This window comes from Bombus vosnesenskii, unplaced genomic scaffold (genome assembly GCF_011952255.1).
Source record: "Bombus vosnesenskii isolate JDL3184/JDL3185 unplaced genomic scaffold, Bvos_JDL3184-5_v1.1 scf7180000013277, whole genome shotgun sequence".
NCBI lineage: Eukaryota > Metazoa > Arthropoda > Insecta > Hymenoptera > Apidae > Bombus > Bombus vosnesenskii.
This window is the reverse complement of record NW_022882935.1, coordinates 498,381-523,898: the sequence shown is the minus strand read 5'-3', so window position 1 is coordinate 523,898 and position 25,518 is coordinate 498,381. Positions and strand designations below refer to the sequence as shown.

The 25,518-nt window shown below is 34.3% G+C and overlaps 6 protein-coding genes across 16 annotated transcripts; 5 read left to right on the top strand and 1 right to left on the bottom strand.

Annotated features, from left to right (window-relative positions):
* Positions 1-185: 185 nt before the first annotated feature.
* Positions 186-7,062, top strand: LOC117232041 (SAFB-like transcription modulator). Of its 2 annotated transcripts, none has more exons than XM_033491140.1 (15): positions 186-544; positions 851-938; positions 1,015-1,163; positions 1,232-1,483; positions 1,596-1,620; positions 2,839-2,995; positions 4,191-4,231; positions 4,380-4,648; positions 4,757-4,919; positions 5,001-5,251; positions 5,380-5,882; positions 5,978-6,151; positions 6,248-6,384; positions 6,482-6,638; positions 6,735-7,062. In XM_033491140.1, exons 1-15 carry the CDS (start codon positions 422-424, stop codon positions 6,898-6,900), a joined length of 2,655 nt encoding a protein of 884 aa, XP_033347031.1. In that variant the 5' UTR covers positions 186-421; the 3' UTR covers positions 6,901-7,062. The 2 variants fall into 2 exon arrangements, with proteins under 2 accessions (XP_033347031.1, XP_033347029.1); XM_033491138.1 differs by having other exon boundaries at positions 4,977-5,251.
* Positions 7,051-25,311, top strand: LOC117232058 (cytochrome c oxidase subunit NDUFA4). Of its 4 annotated transcripts, none has more exons than XM_033491195.1 (4): positions 7,051-7,062; positions 24,584-24,670; positions 24,736-24,882; positions 25,062-25,311. In XM_033491195.1, exons 2-4 carry the CDS (start codon positions 24,620-24,622, stop codon positions 25,113-25,115), a joined length of 252 nt encoding a protein of 83 aa, XP_033347086.1. In that variant the 5' UTR covers positions 7,051-7,062; positions 24,584-24,619; the 3' UTR covers positions 25,116-25,311. The 4 variants fall into 4 exon arrangements, with proteins under 4 accessions (XP_033347086.1, XP_033347084.1, XP_033347085.1 ...); XM_033491193.1 differs by lacking the exon at positions 7,051-7,062 and adding an exon at positions 24,376-24,518; XM_033491194.1 differs by lacking the exon at positions 7,051-7,062 and adding an exon at positions 24,446-24,522.
* Positions 8,019-13,193, top strand: LOC117232050 (clotting factor B). 2 transcript variants are annotated; one of them, XM_033491180.1, is made up of 8 exons: positions 8,019-8,747; positions 10,349-10,426; positions 10,610-10,923; positions 10,994-11,348; positions 11,438-11,733; positions 11,858-12,050; positions 12,134-12,411; positions 12,605-13,193. In XM_033491180.1, exons 1-8 carry the CDS (start codon positions 8,707-8,709, stop codon positions 12,898-12,900), a joined length of 1,851 nt encoding a protein of 616 aa, XP_033347071.1. In that variant the 5' UTR covers positions 8,019-8,706; the 3' UTR covers positions 12,901-13,193. The 2 variants fall into 2 exon arrangements, with proteins under 2 accessions (XP_033347071.1, XP_033347072.1); XM_033491181.1 differs by having other exon boundaries at positions 10,600-10,923.
* Positions 13,319-15,234, top strand: LOC117232059. The gene is made up of 6 exons (XM_033491197.1): positions 13,319-13,678; positions 13,738-13,856; positions 13,924-14,249; positions 14,374-14,536; positions 14,630-14,850; positions 14,939-15,234. Exons 1-6 carry the CDS (start codon positions 13,600-13,602, stop codon positions 15,147-15,149), a joined length of 1,119 nt encoding a protein of 372 aa, XP_033347088.1. The 5' UTR covers positions 13,319-13,599; the 3' UTR covers positions 15,150-15,234.
* LOC117232054 (translation initiation factor eIF-2B subunit alpha) lies at positions 16,007-17,957 on the top strand. Its single transcript, XM_033491189.1, has 8 exons — positions 16,007-16,425; positions 16,486-16,587; positions 16,654-16,793; positions 16,934-17,050; positions 17,129-17,241; positions 17,321-17,465; positions 17,539-17,664; positions 17,752-17,957. Exons 1-8 carry the CDS (start codon positions 16,413-16,415, stop codon positions 17,899-17,901), a joined length of 906 nt encoding a protein of 301 aa, XP_033347080.1. The 5' UTR covers positions 16,007-16,412; the 3' UTR covers positions 17,902-17,957.
* Positions 18,021-24,180, bottom strand: LOC117232044 (tyrosine-protein kinase Fer). Of its 6 annotated transcripts, none has more exons than XM_033491152.1 (15): positions 23,571-24,179; positions 23,288-23,461; positions 23,108-23,204; positions 22,850-23,045; positions 22,517-22,654; positions 22,231-22,440; positions 21,944-22,127; positions 21,603-21,773; positions 21,029-21,256; positions 20,755-20,931; positions 20,345-20,558; positions 20,151-20,237; positions 19,859-19,981; positions 19,660-19,782; positions 18,021-19,522 (listed from the first exon to the last, which is right to left on the bottom strand). In XM_033491152.1, exons 1-15 carry the CDS (start codon positions 23,781-23,783, stop codon positions 19,380-19,382), a joined length of 2,478 nt encoding a protein of 825 aa, XP_033347043.1. In that variant the 5' UTR covers positions 23,784-24,179; the 3' UTR covers positions 18,021-19,379. The 6 variants fall into 6 exon arrangements, with proteins under 6 accessions (XP_033347043.1, XP_033347042.1, XP_033347041.1 ...); XM_033491151.1 differs by having other exon boundaries at positions 20,085-20,237; positions 20,782-20,931; XM_033491150.1 differs by having other exon boundaries at positions 20,085-20,237; positions 23,571-24,178.
* Positions 25,312-25,518: the final 207 nt, after the last annotated feature.

Below are 25,518 nucleotides of genomic sequence, written 5' to 3'. Positions count from 1 at the left end.
ATAAGTATCTACCCTGCATACATATGTAGATCTAGAAAATATTATACTTTTTGTCATATTCAATGTTACATAATTTCTAATTCGAATCGTGAAATTTTGTATAGTAAAATTTATTCTAGTAATAATCCAATGAAATGCATTTTTTATTTTTTAGATTGGTTATTCTATTCATTTTATGCGAGAATTACTTCCGGTCATTTCCGTTAAATGGCGACGACGATGGATAGTTCGTATCGCAGTGTGTGGTCGTAACATCTTCTTCGTGATTTTGAGGAACCAATTAATTGTTCTTTTAGTCTATCATAATTTTATTACTCCAGTTAGTTCATGTACGATAATTTGTTTAGAAAATTATACGTGCAAGAACGATAAAATCGAAAGCATAAGCGTGCCTTTTGTCGGATCCTTTTGTATAAGAATAATGGCCGAAGTTGAAGGAAAAAAGCTTACTGAACTGCGAGTTATAGATCTAAAAACAGAACTTGAACGACGCGGGCTAGATAAAACTGGCAATAAAGCTGCACTTCTCGAGCGTCTTTCCAAAGTAAATTTTCTTACTTCTCATACTGCTTATTAAGATATCGTTAATAGCATTACTCGTTATTTTATCGCCATTTTAACCCTCTTGATATCATTGATAGTTTATTTTAGTAGTAATCTACGTATATGATTACAGAAAATTAATTTCGTTAAACAACCACTATAATATTACCTTTTTAAAATACAAATTTTATTTTCTAATTACAGTTAGCTAATGAAATTAGAGTTCGTAATCCGGAAATCTTACATTTTTTAAACTGTTGTTGTTATTATAATTAAGGTAATGTCATTATTATGTTGATGTGTAAAGGCCATAACAGACGAAGGTCAAGATCCTGATGAATACTTGATTGTACCTTGTGGTGGATTATGCAAAGTTAGCCCAAGGAAAAACAGTGGTATGTTATTTTGCCTTCTGAGAGACAAATTTAATGTTATTTATTCAAACTATCTATATTTCCCTTTTGATTTTAGTAACAGGTACAACAAATCAAGATGAATCTGTTGATACATTAGAGAACCAGAAGGAGGAAAGTATGGAGATATTGGATACTAACGAAGCAAAACTCAAAGTAGAAACAAAGTCTGTTGCAGAAGAGGATACAACAGCATCCAAGACGGAAGTAAGTGTGGTCAATATGTTTCTTATATGTATTTTATGAATTATAAAATAAATGGACAAGTATTCTAGGAACAACAAAATGAAGTCCAAAATAATGTTAATAAAGAAATGGAACACAAGCAGGAACTTAAAAATCAATTGAATAAAAGTTCAATTGAAAATACACAGACTACTGATAAAAAAGTAGAATCTGATGTAGCTACTGTAGTAAATCAAACCACAACTAATTCAGTTTCGACCGTTGAGGCTAATGGTATCGACAATGAAGATTCCATCAATCTAACTATTGGCGAAGATGAAGAAAATCTCCTTGCGGAGGAGGTAACGGATTTAATTAAATCGTGACTCTAACATTTAAAGAAGGGAGAGGCAGGGATGGGACAAAAAAGAAAATAAACAAAAGTAATCGTGTATGTTATCTTGTATGTTTCAGACAGAATCTCACGAGAGGCATAAGGGTAAGTTTTATCATGTATTGGACTTCACGTATATATGTACATATATGTATATACATATATACATACATATACACATATCTATTTATATGTATATGTATGTATGAATAGTCTAAGATTTCAAGGAATAAATATAGCGCTACTATTGTCGATGGTCACGAGTAAGTTATTTAAGTATGTGGCATCAAGACTAAGGGACATGTTTATCTACGTGTAAACCCTCACCTATTCAGAATTACGAGCGCGCTGAATCTGTCAACAAAGTTACTCTTCATGCTTCATTTTACATCCGATCTTCGAGCTTCATATGTGCAATCAAGCACACGTGCAGGAATGGATGCACACCCATTTGTCATGTGGACATGACAGCAGTAATATACCAGCAATGTATCATGGCACGATGATCGACAAGGTTTCAACTGAAATGAAACGTACATTCGCCGACGTTCTTGCGCGCAGTTTAATATCAACAAAGTTAATGTTGATATTATGTTCCACAAGTTTATCCCATAAGTGCTAGTCTATAAGTTAGTTAACGTTAGAGTTTGATATAAAGTTACATTTAATTCTACCTAACCACATAGAGCATCGTTGGATCGTTTGGTCTCCGAATTGTGTGGATACAAGAAGACTCAAGAGTATCTCAAGTCAAAACTCTTCCCAGTATGTGGTTGATGATGCATCGTTATTTATCACGCCGGAAAAATCAATGCCTTACAACTATTGACTTAAAATTATCGCATGTTATTTTAACGTGCAGATATGTTGCTCTCGCAAAAATCATAGTTATCGACATAACCTTCTACGTGCGCACGCGCGCGTATGTGTTCCTTTTTTCAACCTTTTCAGCTTTTTTTTCTCCTTTTCCGTCTACTCTCCTTTCTTCTTTCCCGCATTACCTTTAGATTTCCTGAAATGTTTCTTTTAATTTAGGCTTTGGTTCAGAGTCCGTTTCGTGTAAAGGTACAAAGGTAACTTTAAGTTATTAGAAAATCGAAAGAAAACAAAGATAAAGTAGGGTCGCTATGGATTATACCATTGAAGAGCGAATTTGTGATATTGCAATCATGCGATCTTCATCATAATTTGCTCCGCAATCTGTTAGTGGTTCGGGAAAATTCCATGCAGGAAATACAGGCCACTAAGCAGCAGGAGTGTTAGGGAGGGAGAAGAAATCTGGCTTCGCAGAAAGTGACTATGCTACCTTGATTGTCTCTGCAGATGGAGGAGAGAAGAAGAAAGTGGAAGAAAGCAAGAAGGGAGAGTCTAAAGGGAGCAGTAGACCAGAACCCGGTGCCAACAACAAGGAAGGGACAACATCAGGTGGAAACGTCGGGACGAAGAGCAAGCAGGACGGTGGTGGAGACGGAAGCAAGAGGTTGGTCTCTCATTGCTAAACGGTTCACAGTGGTACGACAACGAAATGTCACACAACTCTATGCTAGCGATGCTCTTCCGCCGCATAAAATACCATCAGGATAATATACTGTCGAACGATGGATTCCAAGCTGAATTATTCGTCACAATCGCACGCAAGATTACTTTATTCCCTTTTTTTCAATCGCATACGAAGTTCCTTTCCAATCTCGTATGTTTAGGCTATAATTCTTAACTCTGGAAAGTATGTTAAGAAATCGAGAAATTGGCTAGCAAACTTAACCAAATCAAGTCCTATATAAACCACTCCTAATCATAAACGAATATTTTTCGATGGTGTGTTATACGATCTACAATTACCAATGAAAGCGATTTCATATGCTACCTCTTCCCTCTCTGGTGAAGATATTCGTTTATTAAACAAACAGCAGTTTCGTCGAGCATGGTAGCAAGATATATTAGCATCTCGAGATAAATCATACAATCGACTGATCCCGCTTAAGCCTTAACGCGACATCAAGCAATCATATCATTCACCGAAGACACTACTACTATATATTGCGTGTGTGTCGATACTTGTTGCAAGTTGCAAAGAAGTGCCAAGCCTACTCGGAAGAACTACGAAGGAGATGCCCCATTTTTGGAAAGCTTGTGTAAAAGGGATACACAATAATACAAATATATTTACCGCACGGACATACTTTCGTTACTCACGAATGATGAAAACTGGATTCAACTGCAATGAAAACATAGTAATTTCTTTAAACTGGTAACAAATTGTATCGCAACGATACATACAAGAGAACGTCAAAACGAATATCTAATTATTCCTACTGTTACTGTTATTGTTGTTTCCATTATTGTTGTTGTTGCTGCCGCTGCTGTTGTTATTGTTATCTTTATCATTGTTAACAATGATGATGGTGCTAATGATGATGCTGGTGATAATAATAATGATGATAATAATAATAATCATGATAACGATGACGATGACGACGATGGTCATAATAATAGCGATATCATTATAAAAATAAAAGTTGCTAGCCAAATTTATATGCTTAACATAGTTACAGAGGTACCTAATTAAGCCTCGATAAAAACAAACAAAATCATTATTTCTAATATGTTATCTTTCATATGTAATAAGGATTGTTCAAATGATTACCAGTCATAATGAAAATAATAATTGTTTTCAGCGTGGAGTCTAGCAACAAGAGTCAAAAAAGGGATGATAAAGGTAACTATGAAATGATTTCTTAAATTTTGTTTACAGAATTGTAATTGAATTTTCAAATTAAAATTAACGGGATATTATCGTAGCTCATATAATTGCACCTGGCACATTTCTTTACTTTTTATTTGTAATTATTTTATTTGTTGTGCAGACAAGAAGACTTCACAAGTCAGCCCTGTTAATGCAAGCAGTAGAAACTTGTGGGTATCTGGATTGTCTTCGAGTACCCGTGCGACAGATTTGAAACAAATATTCTCAAAATATGGAAAAGTGATTGGTGCAAAAGTGGTTACGAATGCAAGAACGCCGGGAGCAAGATGCTACGGATATGTAACCATGTCCACCAGTGAGGATGCCGCAAAATGTATACAACATTTACATAGAACTGAACTTCATGGGCGTGTAATATCCGTAGAGAAGGTAGATGAAACAAGAAAAAAAGAAAAGAAAGGCTTCTTAAGCCATTGTCCTCTTAAATCTTCTGGCATACATTCCCTCATGGCATGTTCTCTCATTTCGTGTTTAAAGGCCAAAGGCGATACTCAGCAGAGTCACATGCGTAAACGGGATACCACGAATGGAAAATCCGAGAAGAAGGAAGAAAAGGAAAAAATAAAGGATAATCATGAGATCAGTGATCGGAAGGATAAGGAAACGAAGAAAGAAACTGAGGATAAAGGATCAGAAGCAAGTAAGTAATTTTGTAATAAATAATTTACGTAAAATAATATTACGTGTGTTGTAAAAGGAACGTTTAAATGTACTGCAACAGCGAAAAAATCAGACGAGAAAAACAACGAGAATATCGAAAATAAAAAGATGGACGTACAAGAGAAGAAAGATGAAGTTTCAAAGGATGCCGATTCTCGGTCAACGAAGTCCACTAGCAAGAAACCGGAGAGCGAGAGAGGAAGACGCGACGAGAAGAGAATTCGATCCTGGGATCATCATCGATCTCATAGTCGATCCCGCAGCCGCGAACGGCGTAGACGTGATGACGTGCTGACGTTTGCAAAGATCAGGGTAAAAGCCAGTATTACTTACCGGTGATAAGGGAGGAAGATATTTTTCTACCGTTTAGCGATTTAGCTATCGAAAGATCAGTTACGAAGCTAGGCCCTGACATACAAGCATGCCATGTGTATTTTCAGGAGGAGCGAGAAAGACAAAGACTACGGGAAAGAGAGAGGATGCTTCGTGAAGAAGAACGAAGGAGAAGAGAGGATATGGAGCGGCAACGTGAAGTAGAACGTAGGCAAAGAGAAGAAGCTGCACGATTGGAAAGAGAACGGGAGAAATTGCGAAGGGAAAGAGAAAGAATCGAGCAGGAGAAAGCCGAATTGCTCCGACTTGAACGGGAACGTCAGAAACTGGAGCGGGAAAAGCTAGAGCGAGAAAGATTGGAACTGAAAAGGCAACAGATGCGTTTAGAAGAGAGCAGGCGTGCTCCGCCTCCGCCGTCTATCAAGAGATGTTCCAGCGATAGAAGGGATCCTAGAGACATGTACGTTGAGCCAGATAGAAAGCGAATAACCACCGAACATAGTCGAAAACACATTCCGGAACGTGTGAGTGATCGTCGTGGTGAAATTTTGGATCGTGTCTCAGATAGACGATTAGACGCTTCTCCACCTACTCGCTACGAATCTAGTAGGTAAGACACGCGTGTCATTCCTGATATATGTCTTTGCCTTAACGCAAGAGAATGGAAGCAGAGAAAATATGAAAAAATCGTAACACAAATTACAGATCCGCACAAGATTTAGGGTTAAAGAAGGAATTTAAACGCAGCAGCGAGTTTACTTCACGCAGTAGTCGTCCCGATAGCTTTTCAGATGTATCTCGAGGAAGGGAAGTGATCGTTCGCCGAGAAACTCTCGGCACGACTGCAACGTCTATCGATCCTCGACAAGTTAAGGAAAGGTAAAATAGAGAGAGAGAGAGAGAAGAGAGAATTATTTAATGTTTTGATACAATACGCAGTTTGATTTTCCAAACTATAGAAACGTTTTTGTATAGATACGAACGTGCAAGTACAACCACTTATAATCGTGACCGTGATGTGAGACGTTCTGAAACAGATACCCATAGGAGCTCTAGGGATAGTCATACACGATATAGTGAAAGCTTCAAACCTACGGGCTCCAGTACACCACGTTAGTATATTAAAAAGATTTAAACGGTTTCAAAAAATTGTTAAATTAAATTAAGTTAATATTAAACCATACCAATACTTGCTGTACGCACGCACAGGCGATAGTCGTTACGTTGAAAGTAATCGAACAACTAGTAGCTGGCACTCTGGACCTCCGTCTACAAAATCATTTAATTCCGTACCAAGTAGTGGGACCCGAGATCCACGAAATGAACCATCCAGTTGGAGTTCTAGGTCCTCTGATAATGTAAACAGGTACATAACAAACTAAATCTCTTTTCTTTTTCTTTCTTGATAAATTTCCATACAATTTCTAAGCAAGGAGCCTAACAATAATCGAATTGATTTTAGATGGAGTAATTCAAGTAGCATGGGAAACACATTACGACATCCAGTACCACCAACGTATCAAAGTGGTCCTATTCAATCTATGGGATTGACAGCACCTGGGACAGCGCCCTCGTACGATCGTTTTGATCCATATAAATCGTCTTTGCCAAGCATGAGGAAATATTGATCTTGTATCGCTGATCTGTACCATTATAATGAATAATTGATGAATTTTTGTATCCACGTGTTTCTGATGCTGGACACACGTGTGCGCTCACACTTTCACATATGCACACGCACACTAAATTATTATTTATATGATTATTAAATCAAACTTCATTATACTTCAGTAATTAATCATATACGTAAATTTTAGTTCCAAGCACTTGCGTGCATTTGATTGTGATTCGTAGAGCAGATGCAAATAACTTCACTGGTGGATAAGTGACGTGTACATACATGTGTTAAAATTCATTTTCGACGCTCGCAGTGGTGTCGCTACCCTTAAATGAAATTTTTAATGAATTGAATGTCTCACTCCCGATACTCGTCTAATCTATCATTAATAACGAGTTTTGAATCCATGGGTTCACTCTATATCCATGCAAAATTTGGCATCATTTCCTTAAATAGCTTCTGAATTTGTGATTCAGGAGTGGAAAAAGGAAATTGTACTTCTACTATTACTGTTTCTACTGCTATTGCTATTAGTACTAGTGCTACTGCTACTATAACTATTGTTATTATTACTATGTTCTCACTGCTGCAAGCAGATACTTGAGTGGTATTCATTGCGATAAATGTAAACATACAATATAGCTTATGCGCTATAATATTCGGCGTATGTGTAATACCAAGGTTTAATAGATTTTTGTACATTTGTTAATAGCCACGATTTAGAGATCTAGAAAGAGACGATCGAAGTGGGACAAACTATTTTTCGTTTGTCTACAGCGTAATTACATTTATAAGATATATCGATTGTTATTTGCAACTTCTTTCAAACAGTGACGCGCATTCATTTATATCATTGGAGATATATATTCTTCTAGAGTAATAAGACATACCATATAGCGTTATAAACAATTACATCGTGTACCTTCGATTAATTCCTTGTAGAAATACGTACATATTCTCGTAAGAATGTGACTGAACGATTTGTATATTAAATTCCACAAGACAACAGTGTATCTTATGACATTGAAATTTAGGTTCTTACGTGAAGCACGCATACCATGTTTCAGTATAGCGCCAACTATCATAATATAAATAAATTTATGATATATTAGAACTATTTGTTTTTAAATAACACTAATATTCACGCGAGACAGTCTCTTTTTGGTCGGCGGATTGCATTCAAAACACGAGACTTTCGAACTGTTAGTGATGAAATGGATAGTTTATCGGAACTGAAACGAGTTGCTCACGTTATATGGTATTTGGTGCGTAGTCATTGTATCGCGATAGATAGCAAAAGGAGAACGAGTAGAAATACACGACAGAGGAGAACACTTTCCCTCGGTCGAAAAGTCATGGATGGCGGTTCCCATGAAAGAAGAAAAGAGAAAAGACCGAGAGAATGGGTGAGAGTGAGGGAATAATTTCATCGGGAACGAAGTATGTCGAGGTCTTTTCACGGTCAGTCATCGTGAACAAGGTTTATCGCGTATAATCGTGATTGTACGATTCGATGATTTCCTTCCTCCGCTTGAATTTTTTCATTTGGCCCCTCCCCCCTCTTTTTCGATCCTTCTCAACCCCCTCCATCGCCATGTCATCCTTTCCCTCCTTGTTTTCGCTACCTTATTTCCGCTCCCCTCTTTCACGTCCCCCTCCAACCCCTCGGTGGAGCTCGATAGACGATGAACAATCCGCCGGTAGTCTCGCGAACGCGATAACTTTGTTAAAATAGTTAAACGTGCGTTTCCGATCGCGGATGTTGAGTGTGGTAACGATAAAAAAGCGTGGAATGTCTGTAAAAAGGATCGGTTGAATGTTTTCTCTGGATCAGGATGTCGTCGTCCACCGTTTTGAGTAAGTTTTCTGTCTTTAAATACGTGGTTCAAGCACGGTAACGCGGGAACGGGCGCCCGCTGTCATTCAACTTTGTGAACGATACTTATTCCTTATCGAACGTTTAACGATATCGATCATCGATAGAAGAACATTAGAAAGCAAAAGATCGAACTTCATTCGAGAATTTCGCGATATATATTCGCATGGTAAAATCAAGAACATCGATTCGTATTTTATCGCGTCACGTTAACGCGCGAAAACTTTTAAACCACTTTACTTAAAATTTAAACTTTTATTCTCGACTTTTCAAACGCTAACAAATTCGGAATCATTTTTACGTGTCCCAGTTACACATTGTTTGATGACGACGCTACGCGATACTTGTGTTAGATTAGAAATTATACCAGGGATCGTTAATTCTCATTTGTTAGTGATCAAGGTGTGTCTCTGTTGAGCAATTCGTACGATGTGAGCCAAAGGGGCGCGTAAAAGAACGCGCATCGCTACAATATGCAAGGAAATGTTTTACAATGCTGTACGATGTGAAATGTTAAATTAAATCGATACATGCATGACACTATTATGTTTTGTACTCGTCGATGAACACAAAGGTATCGTTGGCTATAAACTTGAAAAAAGGACGGTGTAATATTTCATGAGATAAGAAGAAAGTAACGACGATGATCAGCGATCTTGGATGATCAGCTCTTCTCTCGGTTGTGTTATCGTAGGAGAGTGTAGCACGAGCTTGGTGATGAATCAGTGAATGGAAGGAAGGCACACTTTCTCGTCGAGCAACTTTCACCATCGATGAAATCCGTGTGCGTAGACCGATGATTCCAAAAACGTTCGCTTGATCGTTCGCTTTCTTTTGTCCTCCTCTTGAGAAAAAGTTTCAAGGAAGCGGCGCGCATCGTTTACAAGCAATAACCTTGAATCACTTTTCACGAGTTTCAGCGATTTTTCTAATCTAATCCCGAGTAAGAACTCTGATAGCGGTGTAATAATATTTTAAAATACAACATTCTAATGCAACAGATTCGCGAAACTAAACAAGTTTCACCAATGGCTTCGTTACGCTTCCGATTCGATTTCACGGTGAATCGAGTTACCTTCTTCTTCTACGCTGCCAACACGCTTTTCCTATCGATTTTACTTTTAGACTCGCGATTGAAACTCGAGAAATTGTGTTAATAGGTTATCGACGTAATCGGGCAATATGTTATTCGACAAGCTTATGTTGTACACCGGATAGCGTGATTAACAAATTTTCAAATATAATGACGTTAACGTCGTCATCAAATACTATGTTTGAAGAAAGCAGCGTATAACGCTGGCGGTAAATATTCGGTTTTACGATAATTACACCGCTTACATTTTAGATCTTAATTCATTGATTAATTCATGATCTTAATTCATTGAGAAGACAATAATTTTTCGAAAAGAAACTATTAATCGATCGGTCAAATCGCGAATTTATTTTCAGTTTCCGTTTCTGTTAAATTACAGTATTCCTTGTAGAAGAAAAAGGGAGATAGATTCTATTGTAATTGATGCTTACAGAATACTACCTACTAGTTCTATTGTATGCTATCTGCTGATATACACGAATGTTTCAGAATTGTGCACAGTATGGAGTTTGCTAACGAGTTCCTGGTCATACACCGAACAAATCGCCCACTATCGTTATCATACCGGTAAGTAACGGATCTCATCATAAATCTGCCATGTTGTTGTGTGATGTAAAGCTACATATATACATATTGGGAGAAACGAAATCTCGAATTGACCCGTTCAGATACGAATTCGTTTACATACGCGCGTATACATGTAGCATTGTAATAACATGTACGCGATATGAACGATACAGCATCGAATAGATACGGATCATCTGAAAAGTTTGTGATACCAATGCGAGGATGGAGTGAAACGGATGGATGGGATAGCAGTTATTCGCAAAGGTCACCTCCTGCAATTTTTCGGAGGAACACACACATTAGACCTTATGTAAGGTTAGCGAAAGTCGAACAGGAACGAGAACAACCGGATCCATTGGTTACGATCACTGAAACTTTGGGTGCTTTAAACACTGTCGGCAGTTACATCGTCAATATGACCAGAGGTATGGAGAATTCGAGTTACCCGCCAAAGGAATTACCATCGGCTATATACACTATCTCGAAGAATATTTTAGGTAAGATTTTGAAGTAAAATAATCTCTTATTTTTAACGAATCTACACGATTCTGTCATGCTCGTTTTTAGGACGCAACGTAACAGATAGCATTGCACCGTTAGTTCGAGGAGTAGCTCTGCCTTTGCGACCTATACCGACCGGCAGTTCCTCCTCCTCCTCCTCCTCCTCCTCCTCTCCTTCCTCCTCCTTCTCTTCTTCTTCCGCGATTGAGATCAACCAGGAGAGTAAGGAAAAAGAATCTGTGATACCGTCGGTCGGCTGCACCACGGCGGACGGTTACCCCGGAAAGTGTCAAGATTTGAGTAATTGTCCTCAACTGTTGCTAGATTTGACCAAACTCAGACAGTCATTATGCTTCAAAAGTTTATTCGTTCCGGGAGTCTGTTGTCAATCGACGGATAAAATTGACACTAATGGGACGAGGTAAATAGAACGATCAGATGCCACCACATAAGGGGGCTTGTGTCCGTTGTATATGATTTTGATACTTTCAACCGATTTGAAATTTTTAGTCCGATAGTCGGTACGATCTCAACCTCGGGGATCGAATCAGCTGTACATCCACCATCGCGACCACCAATCCGTCCGACGAAACCACATCAAACTCCTCGACCAATACCGCTGTTTCCCGTTGCCTCTGCTACCACGGTTACGACCGCGCCGACGAATCTCCCCGGGCTGTTAACTACAGAATTCGTCCCTGTATCCTCCCCCGTTGTCGACTTATCAGTGAACCATTCAAACAATTTCTTTGGTTCTTCTACCACCGGCGGCACTATCGATACTAATTTCATACAGGACGACGAAGGTAAACGATCACAGTACGTTAATGAATATATAAATTACATAAACCGTATGTGTGCGTGCGCGCGTGTTCGCGTAGAAACTAATTAGAGAAGCGATAGCAACGTATAAATTGTTTTCCTCGATAGAATGTGGAGTAAGGAATTCGGGTAAGTATCGAGTAGTCGGAGGAGAGGAAGCTCTTCCTGGACGTTGGCCTTGGATGGCGGCCATATTCTTGCATGGCTCGAAACGCACGGAATTTTGGTGTGGTGGATCTCTTATCGGACCGCGGTATATTCTTACCGCGGCCCATTGTACGCGCGATCACCGTCAACGGCCGTAAGTTGCTCGTTCGTAAGTAAACGTATTCATATTTTCTACTGGAAAACGGATAAAATAGCGGCTTTCGAACGTTTGTATAGATTTGCCGCGAGACAATTCACTGTGCGTCTCGGGGATATTGACCTTGAAAGAAACGACGAACCATCCGCCCCAGAAACCTACGCGGTCAAGCAAATTCACGCACATCCAAAATTTTCTCGTGTTGGATTTTACAATGACATTGCGGTTCTCGAACTGACTAGGATCGTTCGAAAATCTCCTTATGTTATACCGATCTGTCTGCCGCCAGTACATTATCGAAAGGAGCGATTTGCTGGCGCAAGGCCGACTGTAGTCGGATGGGGTACAACTTACTACGGTATGTACATATCTGTCATATTTCACTTTTTACTTTTTATTCGTGCACTTTTATTCGTTTTACGTAATACTACTAACACATACTGCTTAATCGTAGCATGCAAGTATGCATCTATTCCTCTTTTGGTATCATATTCCTTTGAATAAATCTTTCAATCTTCTTGAGAATCGAACCGGCTCGTCTTTTCCGACAGGTGGGAAAGAAAGCACGGTACAAAGACAAGCGGTGCTGCCAGTATGGAGGAACGAAGACTGCAACGCAGCTTACTTTCAACCAATTACCAGTAATTTTCTATGCGCTGGTTACAGTCAAGGTGGCAAAGACGCTTGTCAAGGGGATTCCGGTGGTCCGCTTATGCTTAGAGCTGACGGCAGATGGATTCAAATCGGTATCGTTTCATTCGGCAACAAATGTGGAGAACCCGGATATCCGGGAGTATATACGCGTGTCACCGAATATATAGACTGGATTAAAAGTAATTTAAGTTAAGAGCGAGAAACTTCCGATCCTTGCTAAAATGAATTTGTACTTTCAAGTTCCAAATGCTCGGTATGATATTTTTTTATGGTAATACGTTTGTATACCTCTGATTGTGAGTGCCAAGAATCCTTATTTATACGTACCCTGTCTATATTATTATATATGCACTAACGTGAACAGGTATAGCATCGGTATATGCATATACCCGTGCATTTGTGTTATAATTCTCACTTATATTATAATTATTGTATATACGTGCGCACACTTACGCATAGTTTAATAAATTATATGTATAAATTAAATTTACCTACTTACTATTATAATGTGATGAGCACTGCATGAACTTAGCTGCGATGTCTTAATTGTCAGTTTTTCGATTGTTTCAGCTTGGGTGAATCATTCATTTATACCAATTTATACCAATTATCTATCTAACCGTCAATCGCTCGTTTATTTATCTAGAATTACACGATTCGTTTTTACAATGTATCCTTAATTTCTTTCGATCTTGGAAAATTTTCTACATCTGTAAGTCGCCTTTCGTTACTATAGCATATTGTAATCGATCATGTTTTTAAACTACATGTATGTATATGTACATGCATTACATGGAAGAAATATTTTCGACTCGATTTTCCATTCAATCTTTCATTTTGATGTTCGACAAAACGACGACCATAGTAATATGAAATACTTCAACATTTCGGAATGAAAAGTAAAAGTACTTCGGTTCAAAATTTTGGAAATTTCGTCGAACAAATGATTGATGAAGCATTAGAAAATAATGGTTAGTAGCTCAGTGTAGTAGCTAACAGTGTCTTTTAACAACGTTTAAATCTATTATAGAGCAAATGACACAGTTCCATCGAATGATCTATGAGAAATGGAATATCAAGAAATTATCCGAGTTAGAGAATACCGAATGGATGCGAAATGAAAATAAATCGTTAGAATCAGATAAACAGGTATCAACGAGTAATGAGTAAAAGTTTTACAATATTTGTGGACAAATTTTGAGTTTTCAAATTTTAGAACATATCGGCAACGGTCGCGCATCGTAGATCACGCCGTCACAAACATAAGCGATCCTCCTTAATGATCTTTTGTAAAATACCTACGAGTGAAAGAAACTTGATGGGGCAATCGTTGACGATGCAAGCACACAACTCAGTTTCAATCGTCAAGAAACAATCTACTACTAACAAAAGCGACAATTTCAGTGAACTAAATGACATTAATTTCGGTGATACTAAAATTGTCGAACTTTGGAAGAATTCGACAAAACGAGCGACGGATGAATTGCAAATTGCGACAAACAATGTTCTCGCGAAAGCCTGCAAACCTGATCGTATCCACGGGTTATTATTTCACTGAATAAAATTTCTTCAAATATATTTATATATTTTTAGAGAATTTTAATATATATATATATATATATATATATATATATATATATATATTTGCTTAAAAAATAAAATACAGATTAGTCAAGCAACAACAAAGTAGGAGAAAGTTATCCTTCGAAGACTGGAAAGATAAAAAAACCGTTATATATCAGCAGATACTTAGAAAAATAGAAACCGAACGGCAGCGGAAGTTACTTGAAAATTTGGCAAATATGAAATGGAAAAAAGTAATACGGCAGGTGTAGATTATAATCCATTCTATAATTTTTTTGTCAAGTTCCCCGTAATATTATTAAACAATTTTATTTATTTATTTTTTGTTTTTTACTTAGGCACAAATACGCAAAAAGCAGGAAGATAAATATCGTCAAAAGCAGAAATTATTTCGTAGAAAACACTTTGAAACGACTAAACGAACAGGTGCGATAGTAAAATCTAATTGTGATAGCATCCATGAAGCACAAATTATCAATGAATGTGTTTTGTATACGCCGAAAAATCAAAAAGAAATAAAATTGGATAAAGAAAAAAGAATCGTATCGAATATTATGCAGTAAAATCTTTTAGATATAATATCTACACCATTACAAAAATGGGAGATAAGGGGAAGATGAGGAAGAAATGATTTTTGTACTTTTCAGGGGATCAAAATTGAATAGTGCAGCAAGTAACGGTCGAAAGAATAAAACAGTTTTGATGGAGGATTCCATGGAAAACATTAAATTCTATTTTTGGTTAAATCAATTGAATTGTGCTCTTCATAAGAAGTATTTACGCGAACGCCGACATCTTGTACGATCATTTTATTGTCAACCTTTCTATTACGGGAGTGCAACACCTTATATCAAATAATTATAATTATAAAGGCATATTTCAAATCTTTTGTGTCATTCGCCTATGGAAAATGTACTGGTGAAATTACACATAAAACTTCAAATCTCAGGATAATATAATCTCTTTTTCCCTCTCTCTCCATCATTACTATCATAAAAATTTTAGATTTATTTAACATCATGTTTAAGAGTTGATGGCAAGCTTCGTATATAAAGCTCTATGCTGGCCTGGAATTATTTGCAAACCTATTTATAATTGGAAACATTGTAAAAATGCTCTCATAAATATAAATAATAGCTAAATCAAACGGAATTTATCGTATTAAATTAAAAACTCATCTTAATATATCGTTTCTCCAGTTATTCTATAAACATCCCTTTCTTACAGATCAGCTGTAACAAATAAAGCGGTACAGTATACTGATTTTCAGTATTGTATACATATATACTATATTGTATACACATATACAAGCATAATTTATCATTTTTAGCATTCTTTAACTTTTGTTCTAACATATCCATTCATACAATCTAATGCTTTAAAATAAACTTTAGATTGTAACTTTTAAATTGTAATATCTATAACATGTTTAAACTCATTTTATCTTTATACCTAATAATATTTACAAATATAATAAGTAAGCGTGCGTTCTCAATGAAGTCAAATACATACTACTTTTAAATGTAAAAATTTGTTTTTAAAATTAAACTCTACAGTAGAAAGTGTAAATTCTTCTAACCTCGTTCAGACACGTTTTGTCAGTGTTATTTACAAATTTTTCCAATTCAAAGTACGACTACTATATTTATTACCAAGTATTACATATTAAATTATGTATATTTACATGCACTTTCAGTCACTTTGATATATATACATTCATTTAATATTTGGCATCTGTTTGTTTTATATTTGTAACCCAATAAAAAACTTAAATATTCGTCATTTAATAATATCGTTGTATATGAAAAAAAATATACTCAATTATCAAATTTATATAAGTGTGACATAGTTCAATGAACCAAATACATACACATACATGTACACCAGATTCTTATAGGATTTTCTTGTTCGCACTTATCTGGAGTTTTATTTGTTTTTTCTTACCTTTACAATTTTAATAATATTACAATTCATTTAATGTAAAAAATTTGTGGTGTGAATATGTAACGCATTATTAATTATATATTTAAGTATATGAACATTAACATTAACCTAAACCTAGCAAGTGATATGTTATTTTGATCGGAAATAAAAAGTATCTGTAATATTTGAGCAAACATTATGGAAAAGGAAGGTAACTTATTTCAATATAATAAATTAACAAAATAATTATACGTACGATTTCTTTTCTTAGAAATCTGTCAATACTTCAATGGCATCATCAAAAATGAAAAAGATGTTTCTGCTGGGATGGCTGCTATACGCACATTACTAAAAGTTTTGCAGTATTCAAAATGTAAGAATATATTAATATACTTTTAAAGAAAACATATCTGTATTATACATTTATCTTTTTTTACAGCTGAAACAGTTCAAGAACTCAGGTATTGTCTACAAAATGCAATAGATGCGATGAGATCCACTGAAAATCCTGTAACTGCTATTGCATCTGGCAGTGAATTATTCCTTCGTTTTATAACTTTGGCTACATTAGATACTCCTGTAAGGATATTATTGTACAATTTGTTAGGATTCCTTGTTTCATGTCAGTCCTTTTCCCTTTGTTTCTTGTTATCTTATTTTACAAGTACATTTAAAATCTGCAGTCACATTGATCGTTGTTCTATATTATTTGATATTAGTCATTTGCAGAATGCAAGGGTATCATGCTTCATAGAGGGAAGATGTTTTATGAGAAATTAGTAGCTGCCAGAGGAAAAGTAGCAAAAGTTGCAGCACACTTTATTAAGGATGGTTCTGTAATTTTATTTGTTTTATAATTTCTTTTTTTTAAGATCCCTCTTGATTCCCAATTATAATATTACATTTTGTTTTAGAAAATACTTACTCATTCAAAGTCTAGAGTTGTATTGCAAGCAATGAAGGGAGCTGTTGAAAGTAATAAAATATTTGAAGTATATGTAACATGTTCTTCTCCAGATAATAGTGGGTATGTATTCTTATAATAACTTAAAATGCTTGTTTATGTATAATATGTTTGTTTTCTTTTCATGTTTACCAATGGGCAGGCAGGAAATGTGTCAAAATTTGACAGATTTAGGTGTATCTTGCACATTAATATTAGATTCTGCAATGGGATATGTTATGGAACAAGTTGATATGGTTATGGTAGGAGCAGAAGGGGTCGCAGAAAGTGGAGGTGTCATTAATAAGGTGTATTAGAGTTTCCTTAATTGATTATTAACATTGTGAATTCTCATTTTCATGTAATACTTTGCATTTGTAGGTTGGCACATATACAATGGCAATGTGTGCTAAAGAAGTAAAAAAACCATTTTATGTATTAACGGAGAGTTTCAAATTTTCAAGAATATATCCATTAAATCAAGTCGATCTTCCAAATGAATTTAAGGTAGTGTGCTAAAATTTTCCCAGTTGTTTCTAATTAAGATATAGTACATATTTAAGGATTTGTTTTTTATTGTCTTTTTCTGTACAGTATACAGCAAGCACGTTAAAAAAGGACTTACGGAAAGAACATCCATTAGTTGATTATACACCTCCACATTATATCAGCCTCTTATTTACTGATTTAGGTATATTAACACCTTCAGCTGTAAGTGATGAACTTATTAAATTATACTTGTAAAAAATTGTAATTTCGTACAGATGATTTTAATAAGAATATAGATAGAAATAAAAATACTTAAATGGTAACAATAACAAGTATTTAAACACCTTAACAATAAAAATTCAAACTTTATAAAAGGCTTCCATACAAGTTTTATTAATTTTTAAAATAATATTGAGTATTGTAGAATAACAACACATTCGTTTTCCTTTTCAAATTGCAACTCGAAATAACATATAATAAAGCATATAAACAATGATATAATACAACAGAGTTTAACTGTTTTGAACATTTATAAATTCTCCACTAGTTATGACTTTACAGAGGATAACTTACGCATTTCGCACAATACATACATGTATAAGATATCTATAGGCACAATTTTAATATTAAACATGATATTATCTAACACATCTCAATAGTTAAGCGTACACCGTGTATTGAACAGCAATAACTAATAAATTCTGTGACTTTTGATAAAAATAAAAAAAATTGTAAGTTCCTTATATATTAATAAGTTATGTATTATAAAAATCAAATTTTTTAAAAATTTGGAACTTCGTTACATGTATAAATAATGTTACAAAATTTTTATATTTATAGTTTCGAATTAATGAAATATGTTTAGTATGCTTATTGCGAAAATCTGTTCTGAATGAATTTGAGACCTAACATTCTTTATTTCACCGATCAATACTGATTATTAAAATTGAATTATTATTTGGACGGATAAATAATATAAGGAATTTTATGGCAGAACTGTTAATATAAAAATCAAGAACATGAACAATAGAAAATGTATCGGTATTGGGTCATCCTGAAAATACTCGGAGTTTTTGAATCTTCCATTTTGACAGAAATACCCAATACAATTTTATATACTATTATATCAGAGTACGATACATATTCACACTTCCTATTCACAATATATATAAATACAATGCAAAAGTGAAAATATCAATGGTTCACTATGAAAATGTCAAATGTCGTTTGATTCAATGTTCGATTGAATTTCGGTGAAACGTTATACATTTTAAATCCTAATACAATCAATTTATTCTGGAATGCTAGTGCATGGAAAGAATGATGTACTTTAAGACAAATAATGAGAAATAGTGATATTTACAAACGAATATCATAATAAAGCAAATTGGTAATCACTAAAATACAGTTCCTTTTTTCTTAGTGGAATTTAGATATTCAGCATTTTATAGGTATTTATAATAAGGAGAATATTATTACCTGTAAAATTTATTGTCATTCAATTGAGTTCAAGGCCTTTTCTTTTAAATTTTATGAAAACATAAATCATTGCGTTGCTTGAGATTTTCATAGCAAATCAAAGATGTATCATATGTATACGTCTTAATGAGCATTATTTTTTAAAGCTCATAATCGGAGATATTATAAGACTTGTATAAGAAAATCGAGAGCTACAATAAACAATATGAGAAAAATATTATTCATAACACAGCTTAGCACCGACATAAAATTATTTATAAATACGCTTGAGAAAGCGTCTCAACAACAGTATATATTTGATCGAAATGAGGACGCTTCTCCGGTTCATATTCCCAACATCGTAACATTAAACGATATATTTCATCGGGTGTATTTTCTGGTGCTGGCATTCGATAACCTAAGAACGGAAAGAGAAATTTTTATTTAAGTTCTACATGTAAAATACTTTATGTATATGTTTATGAGTATAGTTAATACTCAATAGTAATAATCATAATAATGAAAGTGTAATAAGGACTATGACGCAAATATTACCTGCATCTATCTTTTCGCGAGCTTGAGAATTAGACATTCCACTATAAGGATTTCCACCTTTAGAAAATATCTCCCACATTAAGATTCCATAACTCCACACATCACAAAGCGACGTATATTTACCTATAGAAAATATTACAGTGAAAAATAGTATTAGAATCCTAAATATACATCTAACACACAATATCTTTTCAACTACCAAAATTTAATGCCTCTGGCGCAGTCCATTTAATTGGAATTTGTTTCATACCATCTGATACTATATACTCTTCTTCTTCTCGTGACATTCCGAAATCTGATATTTTTACTATAGATTCATATCCTAAAGATAAAATATATTATACTTGGTATTTTTACAATTCATATGTCTTGCGTAAATAATTTTTATAATAACTAAAAATATGTTCACATACACACACATTTACCTACGAGACAGTTTCGAGCAGCCAAGTCCCTATGAATACAATATTTAGATTCCAAATAGCGCATACCTGCAGCTGCATCTTTACACATTCGAAGTTGTTCTTGTTGCGTAATAGTATTAGCATTTTTTCTTAAATAAGTTAACAGGGAACCACCTATCATACATATTAATTTGATATCAACAAACAATTGTACTCCACAATTTGAAAAATATTTAACTCTAAATATTTAATTCCAAAACAGATTAATTTATTGAATATACCAGGTACTAATTCCATAACAATCATAATAGGTTGTTTTTGGACACAAATTCCTATAAGCTTTACTATATTGGGATGATCGTATTGCTTCAATATTCGTCCTTCTTGTAAGAATTTACGTTTTTGTTCATCCGGTAACGTTACTTTGCAAGTTTTTACAGCCACTTCAGTCTTACAAGTTTTCAACTGCGCTTTATATACATCTCCAAAGTTACCCTAAAAATGTACAATCTTTTACAATTGAACATCTATTTTTATTCTATGTATATAAATTTTTTGAAATGACAAGTTTTCTAAATTAGGCGAAATTCATACTAATTCAACTTAAAGTTAGCTATTAATTACTTATTAGATTTCGAGTCGTTTAAAAAACTAAAGTAACTTCTTTTTTCTTTAAATTTCAATCATATACCCGTCCTATCTTTTCTAGGAGAATTACATCGTCGTTATTGAGTTCCCAACGTTCACGTAAAATTGGTGTTTTGAGAATAGCTCCAGATCGACTAGTCACTGGCAATCCGGATAACCATTGGTGCCTGATTAATTCTTGAATCGATGGAAATGTAGGACCTTCGAATCTGTAATGCCCCTAAAATTAATAAATATACATACAATTTGTTTCTGTGCCCTTTGAATTATATGAAGTGAATTATATTACATAATTAAAAACGCAACAGATTGCTTACTTCAGGAGTAGTTTGTACAATGAAATGTTTATGTCCATCCCAGCAAACAGATAAAACTATTTGGCATTCATCATTTCGTGTTGTTTCGCGTACTAAGAAATCTCCTTCAGTTACGAGTAATCTCACAACTTCTTCTCTTGGTAACACACCATGAAACCACTCTTCCTCCATAAGATCACCACTTCCATTTCCCTTTTGACTTGTTAAATGCGATATCCCACGGAATGTCTATAACATACACATAACATATTCCATCTAAAAAGTAAAACAGGACACATCTAGAACATGAGATATCATCCTTCCTCTTGTCTATTTTAATTATTATCATTAAAACGCATCGCAAATGTTAGTTTAGGATCACAATCGAATGCAATTTATTTGCATAATAAGATAAACATGCTTAATATTAAAAGTCACACACAAAATATTACTAATTTAATTATAAACGCTTTATAACACATGTATATTCCTGTATAAACATATGTATAACATTGTAAAGATAAAAAAGAAGCGATTACGCATGAAATACGTTTATATTCGTACAACAAATGGATAACATATGAAAAAAACATACAACTGGTAGAGTATTATCTGCTTTTGAGGTAGGACCTTCGCTACTCGATCTAATTGTTCCATCTTTTGTGTCGTTTATTATCGGTAACGATTTGAAGGGAGATCTAAATATTGTCATGAACCGTTGATTTCTTCGTAATGTAAACAGACCAATATCTGCAACTGTATTTTTCTGCAAGGGCAGTGATTCTAGCTAAATCTATTGATCCTCCAGAAACAAATAGTTTTGTATTGAAAAACTATTTTGCAGTAGAACAGTTTTCAACATTCTTGGAAGAAATACCCATAATATTTATAGAAATATCTACTACTTGACTTGATTGATATTGTTCTTATAAATACCTTACTAATAGAAGGCGAATCAGCGAAAGAGCTTTCCATTGAAAGATCATATCCAAGTGGTAATTCTTCGCAACCTAATTCATTTAAGGCAGCTCTAATAACATCCACTTGCCGCTGAAGTCTCTTTTCTTGACAGCGTAATCGCAATTCTTCTCTTTCACGGGAGTAATCCAAAATTGATATTCTAACATACAACAAAAAAATAGAAAAGGAGTAAAATAAATCCATTTTAATACTAGTAATATAATAACATTTAGACATTATTTATGAACACAATATATTCTTACTTAGAATCGCTATTGTTCTCTGATGGATATGGTGGGTTTTGTCGACTCTGTTGAGTTGCTTTCAAAGAAGTTTCCAATTCTGTTAGCCTATTTCTTAACCAATCTATAGTCAAATTATCTACTGTTAATTTATTTGGCAACAATTTTCCTGATGTATCATCTACAAGGTTCTCATCGAAAATAAATCTTATCGGTGACGCTGGTCGCGTTCTGTATCGAACATTAACAAATTATTAATATTATTCACATTAAACTGTAATGATAAAAATAAGTCTGAAATGAATACCTGTGCTTCCCTATAAAATCCCTGTACTCTTCTACAGGCTTTACAGAATCAACAGCTTTTTGCATTCGCCGATGTATCTCTTGAAATTTATCTGTCGTAAAATCAGAATATTTCACTATGTCCTGAAGTATGGTTTTCCTATCATGCAAAAAACAAGGTTTTAATATTTGCGGTATAATGTATGTCGTTGATGGAATAATCATTATTAATTTTTACCTTTTCTATCAGCATATGCTTGCATAAAAATTTCACATAAAATGTGTTAACAATTTATAGAATAAAACATAAATATATAAATTCTTTTAGAATCTAGAATCAAGAAGATGCTCTTACCATGATGTTATAAATTCTTGATGAATCGCTTGTTGTCGGTGAAGCAAACTGGGTAAGTAACAAGTTCTGAGGTCATGTTCACACTCTGTTACAGCACCCAAAAGCAATACATATTCATTGTGGGTAAGATGAAGTTTCCTACAGGCTTTCTGATATTTTTCTCTTACTTCATCCAATTTTCTGCCAACTCTACCGGCTGAACAGATATCATGAGCGACAATAAACAAATTTAGATTAATAAGCAGTATAAATACTTACACTTGACATAATGTTCTTCAAAACGGGATCTCATCAATTTGTACATTTCTAAATTCTTCTGATATTCCAGCTTTTTCCTGGCGACATCTTCAGTCAACTAGATTATGCAATAAACATACAATAAATAAAACGATAGGTATTTGTTTTTAGTATAGAACTTTCTTGTTGCTTGCTCTCTACCTGTTGAAATTGATTGTTCAACCACGTTTGCTCCTCCTGATACACTTTCCTAGCTCGTCTTCTTTCAGAATATAATGTCATAATGTGTTCAACTACTATAGCTTCGATCGAATCTGCCTGCTGCTTGATTAATTTTGCAGTCTGATCAATAGAGTCCATAATATCTCTCCAGCTCTACAATACATTACCAAATAAGCAAATGTTTCTAAGGAGCCACTGTAAATTCTTGAAAAAAAAATTATAGACTTCAACTGTAAATTTAGTTCGAATTTCGAGGGAGTACCTGCGCTATTAGACTACCAACGAGATCCTCGTTACGTTCAATCTTCTTCCCTTGCATAGTCAGGGAGGAGATTGTCGAAGCATATTCACGGTCTGATTTAACTTTAATCGTTAAACACCGTCTCATCGTTTCCAGAAGCTTAATTTCAGCATCTTGACGGGCAAGTAATGCCTCGTGTGATGACTGTCCTTGTAAACTCGTAGAGAAACCCATCCCGCTTATCGTGTACAACTAAAAATCGCCGTCTTACCGACTTCTTTAGACGTGTCACGAACAAAAATTCATTCTTACGCTAGACGAATGCAATGACATTAATGGTACCAGACAATCTAATAAACTTGAATGAATCATTTATCGAAATACCACATTGCAAACAAAAGTTCATATGCACATTATTTAATTAAAGTTCCATATATCTCTGCGGCTCAGTTGGCTGAGATCAACACTTATATTTATACAGTCCACAGACCTCAAACTGCAAAAATTTACTTTTATTTCTGAAATACCGCCATGAAACCACAAATAAAATAGACGACCAATTCAAGTTCGATGAAAATGAAACGAACCAGTAGTATAATATATCATGAATGCGTTAAAGCTTCGACCAATAGCTTATGTTTTTTACACATATATATACACATGTATACTATGAACTCCGCGAATAACATAAGAGAATTTCATTTTAATTTTTGTGTATTCAACAAAAATCTAAAATCCTATGCAAAATAAACTATAGTATTACTATAGTATACAATGTGATTAATAATTTGACAATTCTTTGAAAATTATTAATTGTAATATGTAATGCATTAAAAAGTATTGCAGCGTTAATCTATATTGACTTTATTATCGATGCTTAAAATGCTATAGGTTCGTTTTCATAAAAATTTCATTCGGAATTCGAAATCTGCACATTGCACTCTCTATACTGATCTGTATCATACTCCAGTAAGTACGTAGTATGTTAACGAGTAAGAGTTAAGAGTTCGATTTTTATGTACGGTTTATTTTAGCGTGGTGCCTGGCCTCTATTTTAGTACTACAGCAAGATGGCTAAAATGCAAGGTCTTTCATGGCAAACCTTTAAAAAGAATTCGATGGTACGTAAAAGATCATGGCCGAAGAATCATATGGCAAGGAAATATAATTATTTATTTCTCTTTAGTTAGCTCCGCTGTTCTTTTGTATCGGATTCGGAGCATTGTTCTCATCGGGTTATTTATTACGTCTGGCTTTTCGGAGCCCCGATGTTACTTGGAATTCTAGAAAAAATCCTGAGCCATGGAACGAATATAAAAACAAAGAATATAAGGTATGTTATATCAATAATAATGAAAATAATAAAAATGATATGTAACTAATAAAATAGATGATATTTAAATCCCATTGTGTCAAGTCAACCATATAAAATATTGCCTGATAGTTATTTTAAGCGATTAATTACAATCCAAAATTTGCGTAATTACTAAATTTCTTAATTTTTATTTTCAGTTCATATCGGTTCAAGATAGGTCTAAGTACTATGCTTCACCTCCAGAGTACTAAAAAGCATGTTCTTTGCTAAATTAGTGCTAGTTAGAGAAAGTTAAATGAAATTGAATTAACTTGTAATATACATATGTATGTAGATGATTCTCAATTATGATAGTTATTATTATTATACTGTAAGTGATAATTAACAACACTGTCAAATTATAAATACATTGTATACATAAAATTTAAGTGGTAAATAATATTTAAATATGAAATAAACATATATACATATATTATTTCCTATGACAATCTTATTAATCATTGCATTTGTTAAGAAATATATATTTTAAATAACTATAAAGTATAATATTTTTTAGTATATATTAAATTATGCAAATAATAATCTGAATAAGGTTACGGTACTTAATCAATGGTTAGGAATAGTACAGCCATGCGAAAAGTCATGACAGATATG